Source organism: Dendroctonus ponderosae, unplaced genomic scaffold, assembly GCF_020466585.1.
Source record: "Dendroctonus ponderosae isolate FM_Combo_2020 unplaced genomic scaffold, Dpon_F_20191213v2 Dpon_F_20191213_1, whole genome shotgun sequence".
Lineage (NCBI taxonomy): Eukaryota > Metazoa > Arthropoda > Insecta > Coleoptera > Curculionidae > Dendroctonus > Dendroctonus ponderosae.
In genome coordinates this window covers 289,578-299,463 of record NW_026017110.1, presented here as the reverse complement: position 1 = coordinate 299,463, position 9,886 = coordinate 289,578, and the positions used below count along the sequence as shown (strand labels likewise).

The window sequence follows — 9,886 nt, the reverse complement described above, 5'->3', positions numbered from 1 at the left end:
TACACATAAAAACTGATGATGGTGGAAAAATACACCGAAACGTATTTTGATTGATAAATAGAGACAATAAATGACTGAAACCCAGGAATGAATTTTGATTTGGAATTGAAACACAGTCAGCAAAGTATACAATTATTATTTATGTTTTGTATTTTCCTGTTATGCGCGTTGTTTATCTTTCGCTTAAGACGAAAGAGATATTAAAGCGAGTGAGATAATCCACTTCGATCTTGAAATAATACCAGGCATCTTTCTTTTGACTGGTATATGTACATGCTGCGCATCCACCAATATGTCCAACAAAGAGGGACCGGGCCGTAATTTCGATACCGCGTGAAGTCTCTCAAATGACCCTCAGCTTGCAATTCGAGCACACCCTCTAAAGATCTCTTTGCATATTTTAAGTGTTATTTAGGACAACTTCAGTAAACTCAGCGGTAAGAATTAATTTTTTTCTAGAGGGAATATATTCTAGACAGAGCGATGCACCAAAGACTGCAAGCCGAGTACGATGCCCTATTTCTACGCGCCATCTACTATCTTTACTCTTCGCAAAAGCTCCGAGGATGGCAGTTTCTTGCTGTAGTACCCTACAACGTAGTGTCTACCCGAACTTTGTGGAAAATCTATTACATTTTGCACATGCCCGATGAAAAAGCCGACGACATTATCAACTTCTCATTGGAAAGCGACTTTAAAAAGATGGTTTGGGAGAAGGATTTGCGGGACCATTTCGAAGACAAGCTGACTAGCTTAGATGACGCTGAAGTGTATTATTTGCTGAACACTTTCGCAAACATGGCTTTGGCTAGAAGTGGCTCGGACGTGGATTTTATATATTCGTGTACCATGGATATTTTGCAGGTAGCAATTTGAGTTAGTCCGGCCCAAGCTGGAAATCTTGAAATCTATATAAATTTTCTATAAAATCTTCTAAAAAATTTTCTATAAAATACAAAAATTATCTATACAATATTTTAGGTGGGTTTTGTTTCCCAACTTACTCAGGAGTCCTGTTCAAAGTCGTCGAGAATTTTACTATCTCATCTGCTGTCCAAGCATCCAAGCTTATTGTCGGCGATCCTGAAAAAAGTTCAAGAAAATGTAGACAAGATAGGCAGTCTTGTTTTGTATTTATACGAAGACATTCCATTATCCATATGGAACTTAGCTGAGGAGGATTTCAGCATAATTGAACGGTAAGAAAAAGGGTAAACGTTGATGGAGAGCCCAGGCTTGAAAAGACAACTTTTCCATTTATTTTAGGCTCTTATTAAATTACCCTGCTGGCAGCAACCAGACTAAGTTAGCTCGCATGGTACTGTCGCGACTGAACTGGGACCTCCTTTCATATGAGAAACATTGTGCCACTGCCATTCTAGTTTTAAAAGCTGTTGATCAAGAACCTTCCTATTTACAAGTGCGTAATGTTGCAAGTGAACGAACAATCACATTAACATATATTTGCAGTGGGGGTGGCAAACGATTCTACGTTTAAAGCTGCACATCAGCGACCGCCACTTTGAAGAACTGGGGCGCGTTCAAGAAATAGAAAGATGCGACGTATTACTGAAAGGTGCATGCCATTTGAAACGGCTTTTTGTTTTATTTATGTACAGTTAGTAGCGTTAACGTTATTGTGTCTTAGGAGTTCGAGACAATCAACCGCTGGCTAGTTTTGTAGCAGTTCTAATGACCACATGGGGTCACCTAGTCCCTCTAATCTGCAGCAACGGGTTGAAGCAACTGATTGTGCTGCAGTCGCATCAAAAACATGAAGCGGTTTTATTTGCTCTTTACCAAATCGTGCCCATTTTCATTACATGCCAGGAGTGTCTCATCAACAGCAACACATTTCAGGACATTTTGGTCAATCTATTGAATGCCGATAGAGGCTATATATCGTATGCCAAAAGTTTCATAGTCACTCAAAATACGGTGCTGCAGCAGTTCGGAAACATGGTTGAAACGCAGATAGTTAATTATGCGGCGTATGATTTGCGAACTCCCAGGCTGCTGGTAAGAAGCTAAGATTTTCTCGAAACCAGAGATTTAAAAATGATTTGCGTTTTAGGTCCGTTTGTGGATGAATTCACTGGTGTCCATTCCGAACTGGAGTAAAGATAACGGCGTGTTATATTTGCTAGATGTTATAGTTAGAGGGACGTTTTTCTATGAAAATGGTTTGCAAGTTATTTATGAAAACCTCTGGGATTTATATCAAGTACGATTAACCAGTGAACTCGTCGGAACCAACTAATATTCGAATTTGTGTGTTTGATTTTAGACCACAACGCCACAAGAATCAGCTTCACTAATCAGCAGGTTCAAGTGGGCGTCAAGCGGTGGCAAGTCTGGATACAGTTTGATTCAGAACTCATTGGCTCAATATCCATGGCTGGCATTCATCTTTCTCGAGGTCGAGCACCAAGTCAAAGAAGTGAAGACTGCTCTATGGATGGAAGTTTTGAAAGAGCTCTCGGAACAAAAAGGAAAAATTAGCGTGGATAATGCAATCAAGGTATTAACACTATTATTCTTCTTCTTTGGTGGATCTTGGCTAGTGAAGGGGGCTATCGAATAATTCCATAGTTGTAATTAGCGATGGAAACCATCGAACTATTCGATCCGTAGTCGATTATTTCTAGTCCGTCTCATTTAACACGATTATGAAGCTAAATTGCGAAGCTTTTGCTACTGATTTTCATCATTAACATGCACGTGTGTTTCTGTTGTTTTAGAACGCCACTTCCACGCTGAAAATATCCACTTTCAGTTCGAGCTACCTTTCAATCTACCGCTGGTCTCAACAGGCTCTAGACACTCCATTGGATCATCCACTGTTGCCCCTATTTTGGCAAAAGTTCTTCATATTATTCTTAGATCGACTGCCAGTAGCTGAGTCAGTACTGCACCACACTTATCCAATTAATTACTTAGCTTTAACTAAGATTGGCAATTTTTTCAGTTCAACCGGCAAAAACTGCATAGGAGAACGCTTTTTCGATGGTATGGTAAATTTTGCCTTCTTAAAGCGGTTGAAGAGACGCCTACAAGAAAGTGTTGATCATTTTCGAAATCAGATCGAAGCTGCAAGTGACGTACCTGATCCAGACCTAAAACAGTTTTACCAACTGCGATATCGGTAAGTTTAAGGCCGTTTTACAGTCGGCAATTTTTATTGCCCGCAATATTTCGTTCTACGCTTGCGCATTTCATCAGTTTTCGAGTTGCCGGCAACTTTTATTGCTCTTGCCGGCTATAGTTTAGTATAGTACCTAAAATTTCTTGCAGCTAGCCGCAATTTTAGTGACTTCCGGTACTTTTCATGCTGCCAACTGTTCGTTCATAGTAATATAAATCAGCAGCACTGGCATATTTGCTTATTTTCGTTTTTCATCGAAATAAACTACAACTTATGTTAATCACAATAATTTCCTTGGTAATACGATTGTAACCTCAAACGAAAACAGAACAAACAAAAAACTTTGGATTTTTTTACGTATTGTGAATAGTTGGTACGCTTGATGGATTTGTCTAAATGTGAAGTTTAACATTGCACACTGTAACAAGAGAAAGTAAATAATACTTACTCTATGCACTGTAAAGCGGAGTACTAAAAATATAGCCGCAAGAAAGTTGCGGGCACTAAAATTGCCGACTGTAAAACGCCCTTAAGTAACGTTGATGCTTTCAATAATATATCATTACTGGGGGATTTTAGCCTATTTGAAGCATTCCTTTTGTGGCTGGAAGAGCCCAGACTGCAGACATCCAATTTACTGTTGCAAAGTTTACCCGCTCAGTACGATTCCAAGCGGTTGGCCTTGATAATCCACGAAAGTAGTAAAGTAAGCTTTTTAACTATTAATACGGCGTAGCACTACGATGGAAATAGCATACTAAAAGACTCAATTTCAGGTAGCCTGGTATGAATGTGTGAATTACAATCAAATATCAAGCGATCAATCTGGGGCTATGAAGCAATGGCGAATTGCGAACTTTCGAGAGAAATCCTCCTTTAACAGGCCGCTATCCAATCCTGGTCGAAGCATTGAAAGCGTGGACCCTGCCGAAAGAATAATTCGCAGGTAGGCAATCTCTAAAAAATAGAACTTCCAATTGCAATTTTTGAATAACTAGGTTGGGCTCCTACGACGTAGTAAAACCGGCACCCGAGCTTACGCGAAAAAGGGTATTGGTGCCAGTGATAGATATTTCCAACAAGGAATCCATGCTCAAGTCGCTTCAGCCATGCTTCAAAACATTGAGTCAGTTTGCCCAGTGAGTAGTAGATGGTTGTAAGCGAATTATCGAAACAACTACGTTTGATTTGTTCGGATTAGTAATAATGGGCGAAACCAATCAGAACAAAAAGCTCTCGATGGCGCCTACCAAGAGCTGATACCGCAACTGTTTACTTCTGTAATGAAGCGCGTTTGCAAACCGGTTCCTTGCAAAGGCAACAGGCAACAAGACTCAGCCATTCTCTGCTCTGGACCTGCTATGATTGTTATAGAATTTCAGGCAAGTTGATGTTTCCATTTGGTGGAGATTAATTTTTATTATCTGCTTCTGATTGTTTCAGGAAGCCAAGCAAAATGAGCGGGTCGATCATGAAATATTGGTTAATAGGCAAGCTTACGAATCGCTTCTTGAAAAGTCGTTGCAAATGCCACCTGTTGCCTTATATACAGCTTCAGTAGCTATTCAGCAGTGTATCCGGTAAGTAACTAAGAGTCAACATTTTCTGCTCTAATCTCTTTGAAGGCAATTCGCTAACTCTACTTGTAGCGTTCTTCAAGAACGTGTGAAAACCAACCCAGAACTGGCCGAATTAGGAGTGGAACTTTTTTATCATTTGTTGGCGTTCCTACAAGATGACATCGTTCTATATTTACCAGCCAGGTCCTTATTTGTGAGTTGCATTGAGAAACTGGGACAATCGCATATTTGCGGCGTTGAAAGTGAAATGCCAAGGTGATTTAAATTATTCAGCCTAAAGAAAGCCTTGGAAACCCATAGCATTTCAGACTGCTTCAGTTGATTTTAAAGGAGCCCAGTCTAGGGGAATATCTTGCGCCCTATTTCTTGCCGAAGAATTGCGACAGCGCAAATATTCTGCTGATGTATTCCACTATAATTCATCAAATGTCTAAGAAGTACGATGTTGTTTTCGCGCTCATTTCAAAGGTAGCGTTGCAGGAATAGTGAAACTTATCCAGAAATCCAAATATTTGCAACGACGTACTGATTTTTATATTTTAGTTTGATGTGGAATCGTGGCTGAACCAAAAAACCCCTAATTTGAGCCAAAGAACTCAGTTTATCGGTAATATCATTCAGGCCCTCTCTATTCTGGGATACGATCCGCCAGTTGATACGCTTACGCTTCATGGGTTGTACCGGAAACATTTAGTCACGGGTAAAATGCCGTTTTCTTTATAAAGAGTTACTTCTTACGACAGGTAAAATGAATAACAAACTTTTTTGTTTCAGTGTTTGAATTTGAGTTTCCGGAACATTATGGGGAAATTATCATAGAACTGTTAAAAAGCAGTAATGGCACTCCAGAAAATAATCTAATTGCTGAATCCGTGTGGATCGACATTCTTAATTCTCTGGCAAAGCCGTCGAGAATATCTCCGAAGGCTCCTCTCAGGTGAGTGAAGAATGCATATTAAATGAAGGTTTTAGATAAGTTTTATATTGTTGAGGCGGATTCATTTTTTTATAAACTTCTTTTTGGGTATTTTGCCTCAAAAATTTTTGTCTTCAAAAAAGACAGAATTTCCTCACGTCTTTTATTACAGATTGATAAATAGTGCTCCTATTTCGCAATAAGAACGAATTATTTATCAAAAAGTAATCAAGAACTATCACCTAGAGGGTATCCTGCGACATAAAAATTTTTGAGGCAAAGTACCCAAAAAGAAGTTTGTAAAAAAAGGAATGTTTGTTTAGGAAAGGCATCATATTTGTAAATTAAATGTAACTATTTCTGATGAAAAGATTGTGCATTACATGATTTCGATCACTTATAGAGAACAGCTGAGACAGTACTCACAGTACCAAAAAGTTTTATCTCATCAAGAACTTCTGGAAACTTGCTCACTGTTTTCGCGGCATTTCACTGAGGAAAGACTAAGTTATGGACTGTATGGCTTATTCCCGAAGTGTCGAAAGTATGTCGATATATTCGCTCTCATGTTAGGCATGGCTGGACATGGATTAATTGTTAGCATGTTGAACACTCACCAGGGATTATTAGGTAAAGGAATTTTCATATGTAAAAGGATCCGAATTTTCAACAGTGAGTTTCTCAGGCGACAAATTGAGCGAGCAAATTTGGCCGTATATCAGAGACATGTTTGCGCCATGGTTAATCCCATATTCCGTCAATAGTCTAAAAGATAATATGGCCAATTGGATTCAACAGTTGGCCGACGATCGATCAGTGCTTCTTCCATGGATTCCAGCCGACCGAGAATCTGCTGAAAAGATGTTGCGATGCTTTTGTGAATGTATTCACTTTCTCCTGGATGCTTTACCAGGTAGGCCGAAAAGGCATTTAGATAATGATGCAATTTACATCTTTTTGTTTGCCTTTTCTAGCGTCCTTCAACATTCTAAGTTACGTCTTCCAGTGGTATGCTTCTTCATTTGCGCACACATCGGTAAAAGAATACATCTTAATTCCGGTCCACAATGCGTTTATAGCATTTCCCTGGAACAAATTCTGGCCATCCATGATCGATTTGGAATTTATGTTGCGGGTAAATGGTTAACTCAGCACTATCTAATTATCCCATTAACAATCGCTTCTCCTTATTGCAGGTCATTGACCAATACTTGCCCGAATGCCATTCTTTCTTGGGGTACATTTTTATGTCGATTCCATGGGTCAATTGGATGAACAGCTTTGCAGACGCTCCTGCTCAAATAAAAAACCGAGTTTACTATTGTTTCTTGAGCCTATTGGTCAAATTGTCCGTGGAGCCGAAGGTGCGAATGGACCATTTGGTGAAGGTTAGGGCGATCTTGATTCAGGCGGAGAATTTCGACTGGGCCCATTTGGAGCCAGTCGGGTTTCAGCATATAATGGACTGGGTTGTGATGTCGTGCAATACTAACGTTATTTTCAAAAATGACGTTCTTGATTTAGACTACAGGCTTCTTTGGTAAGGCACTATGCTTGTATAGAAAGTGACGGGGTTTCAAAAATGTATAAACCATATAATGGCTATGAAATGTTTGCAATTTTTAGCCTGCTCAAGCTAGTTTCGGGTTATAATAAGAGCTGGCCTGATTTATCTATGGAGCTGAGGAGCAAAAGACAGATATATGTCCGAGCCCACACAAAATTGCTTTCGGTGCACATAAGCAGAAACAAGAGTTTACATAACATAAGGGAAGACAATGTGCGAGTGATAATAAATGGTGAGTAAAGCGAATGTTGTTATCTATTCTCTATCCAGTGTTGCACAGCACCCGATCACATTCGACTCAATTTTAGGTTACTTGAACGATTTGGACTGTGTAGTCACAGCCGCAGATGAAATGGAACTGCTTCTAAAGGAAATATTATCTGCTGTAAATATTTCGGAAATTTCCGAAATCGTACTGAATGTTCTTATCAGATGGGTGGAAAACAAAACCAGCGAAATTACTATTAAAGCGTTCTTGAAAACTATGGGCACGACTATAACTGATTACAAGCATTTAGGTACCTTGTATGAGGCAACATTAACTAGTTATTTTAATACTAATGGTGAGTTGCCGCAAACTCAATGAAACTGTCTAGTAGTTTTTTTCCGTCGTCAAACTATAAGTACCTTTGTTGTAGTTATTGGAGGCAATTCCGAGGAGCCGCCAACATGGAGAAAAGTGAGCACAATTGTGAATATTTGTCCCGCAAAACCTGTGGATTTTGAGCAAGCATTACTGGTCGAAGGATTTATACTTACCCTAAACGTGGTATTGCTACAAAGGGTCTATAAAAACGCAGATCTAGAGAATTTGCTCAATCATTGCCTGGGTTGGTTGGAGAGGATCAAGCTGCGGTAGTTTGCTGTTTGTATTAATTTCCCTCCGTTGCAATATGCAAGTGTTTTTCATTGTTGCAGCCATGACTTAGAGTCCAAAATGCCACTTCTTTGGTTTGCCGTTGTAAATCTTGCTTTGCACCATTGTGTAAAAGATGAAGGTGCCACTGGTGGGCTGTTGCGAAGATTCTGCCGCATTCTGTTGCGGATAGCTGAAGAGGCTAGTCCGAACAACTGGGGCAGAGGGTTACTGACCGCAATCGGGTTAAGCAAGACTGAGGCAATAAGTCTGAAGTATGGAACAATAAGCCAGGATCAATAATTATCTAGTCTAATATTTTTGACTAGTTTTAGATTTATTTGTCGTGCAATGGCGGGCTATGTCCTGGCGCAGTTGCCGGATATCAAAGGTAGCTCGCAAAAGGTTCGCCTAGCGGCAAATGCGGCCTGTGCTATTGGGACACCCGGTGGAAACACCGAGTGTCCGAAGGTTCTATTGGGACTGGATTTTGGACAATCTCAAGGAAAAATTAAAGATTGTGCGGAAGTTGCATTAGCCAAGGTAAATAGTAGTAGGCTCCATTCAATTTAGATAAACATAGGAGTTGAAGAACCAATTTTTGCAAACTTCTCATTCCTCGGATATTAGAAACTTGATGAGTTGAAAAAAATGCAAAACATCTTTAAGTACTTTTTCCCCGATTTCTCAAGTTTATGCAACAAATTATAAGCTGTACAAGTTCAAATAATCGAAAACTTTTTCGACTACCGTGGGTTTTTGTTGGTCTACTTCAAACATGGTTTTTATCCTTCCAGATTCAGGATCCATGTAATTCCATGCACAACGCAAACTCCTTTCTTAAAATGCTGTTGAAGCAATTTTATATTAAGCCTTATCTTAAAGGGCTTGACAACTACGAGCTCTGATGCGGGAATAAATACTATTAGTTTTAATATAGAAATACCAAATTTTTGTGTAAGACTACGTTTATAGAGGGTGATAAGGATGATGATCTACTGCTGTGATCTGTTTCAAACAGTTTATTATTAAAGTAGATTTTATGCAATTTTATGTCTCATTATAATTGTATATACTTTCCTGACTGTGTTTCAATTCCAAATCAAAGTTAATTCCTGGGTTTCAGTCATTTATTGTCTTTATTTATCAATTAAAATACGTTTCGGTGCATCAGTTTTTATAAAATAACATAGTCAAAAAAAAATTTTCATTAATTTAAAAAACAATCACAGTTCAACAGCCTCATCATATCACACATTAAATTTAAAACATTCTAGAATTAATTAGGCCTAACAGATGATTAGTCAGGACAATCAAATTTGGGAAGAGACTAGAATTCTTCGTTCAGATACTCTTATTATAATTACTCTCGTTAATCAGTATTTTTGTGTTATCAAAATCAAAATTATGCAACTTCTGTTGTGCATGCTTCGCTATTTTTTCTTAGGCTATACTTATGTTCGTATATTGTCTTCTTTATATATTGTCCTGTTTGACCGATGTATGTGTTATCACAATTCAAACAGTCTATTTTGTAAATCACATTAGGCGTGTCTAAGTAAAAATATTTAAGTATCTGAACAAAGAATTCTAGTCTCTTCCCAAATTTGATTGTCCTGACTAATCACCTGTTAGGCCTAATTAATTTTAGAATGTTTTAAAGTGTTGCAATTGTGATGTATTTTAATGTGTGATATGATGAGGCTGTTGACGAACTGTGATTGTTTTTTTTTTAACTATGTTATTTTAGAAAAACTGATGATGGTGGAAAAATACACCGAAACGTATTTTAATTGATAAATAAAGACAATAAATGACTGAA

At 38.5% G+C, this 9,886-nt stretch overlaps 1 protein-coding gene across 2 annotated transcripts in view; it reads left to right on the top strand.

Annotated features, from left to right (window-relative positions):
* Positions 1-9,112, top strand: part of LOC109542599 (ectopic P granules protein 5 homolog) — a 12,048-nt gene extending 2,936 nt beyond the window's left edge. The window contains exons 8-35 of one of the 2 annotated variants that reach the window (XM_019911885.2): positions 460-864; positions 982-1,199; positions 1,267-1,420; positions 1,471-1,576; positions 1,649-2,019; positions 2,075-2,224; positions 2,288-2,521; positions 2,742-2,902; positions 2,969-3,145; positions 3,725-3,851; positions 3,922-4,091; positions 4,144-4,284; positions 4,347-4,527; positions 4,589-4,725; positions 4,795-4,980; positions 5,034-5,193; positions 5,269-5,425; positions 5,500-5,662; positions 6,045-6,271; positions 6,327-6,554; positions 6,616-6,776; positions 6,838-7,181; positions 7,268-7,440; positions 7,517-7,771; positions 7,847-8,063; positions 8,127-8,339; positions 8,394-8,607; positions 8,862-9,112. In XM_019911885.2, coding sequence (XP_019767444.2) covers positions 460-864; positions 982-1,199; positions 1,267-1,420; positions 1,471-1,576; positions 1,649-2,019; positions 2,075-2,224; positions 2,288-2,521; positions 2,742-2,902; positions 2,969-3,145; positions 3,725-3,851; positions 3,922-4,091; positions 4,144-4,284; positions 4,347-4,527; positions 4,589-4,725; positions 4,795-4,980; positions 5,034-5,193; positions 5,269-5,425; positions 5,500-5,662; positions 6,045-6,271; positions 6,327-6,554; positions 6,616-6,776; positions 6,838-7,181; positions 7,268-7,440; positions 7,517-7,771; positions 7,847-8,063; positions 8,127-8,339; positions 8,394-8,607; positions 8,862-8,972 — 5,541 coding nt within the window. In that variant the 3' untranslated portion in view covers positions 8,973-9,112. Of the gene's footprint in view, positions 1-459; positions 865-981; positions 1,200-1,266; positions 1,421-1,470; positions 1,577-1,648; positions 2,020-2,074; positions 2,225-2,287; positions 2,522-2,741; positions 2,903-2,968; positions 3,146-3,724; positions 3,852-3,921; positions 4,092-4,143; positions 4,285-4,346; positions 4,528-4,588; positions 4,726-4,770; positions 4,981-5,033; positions 5,194-5,268; positions 5,426-5,499; positions 5,663-6,044; positions 6,272-6,326; positions 6,555-6,615; positions 6,777-6,837; positions 7,182-7,267; positions 7,441-7,516; positions 7,772-7,846; positions 8,064-8,126; positions 8,340-8,393; positions 8,608-8,861 lie in introns of both variants that reach the window. The other variant, XM_048663472.1, reaches the window with a different exon arrangement.
* The last annotated feature ends 774 nt before the right edge of the window (positions 9,113-9,886 follow it).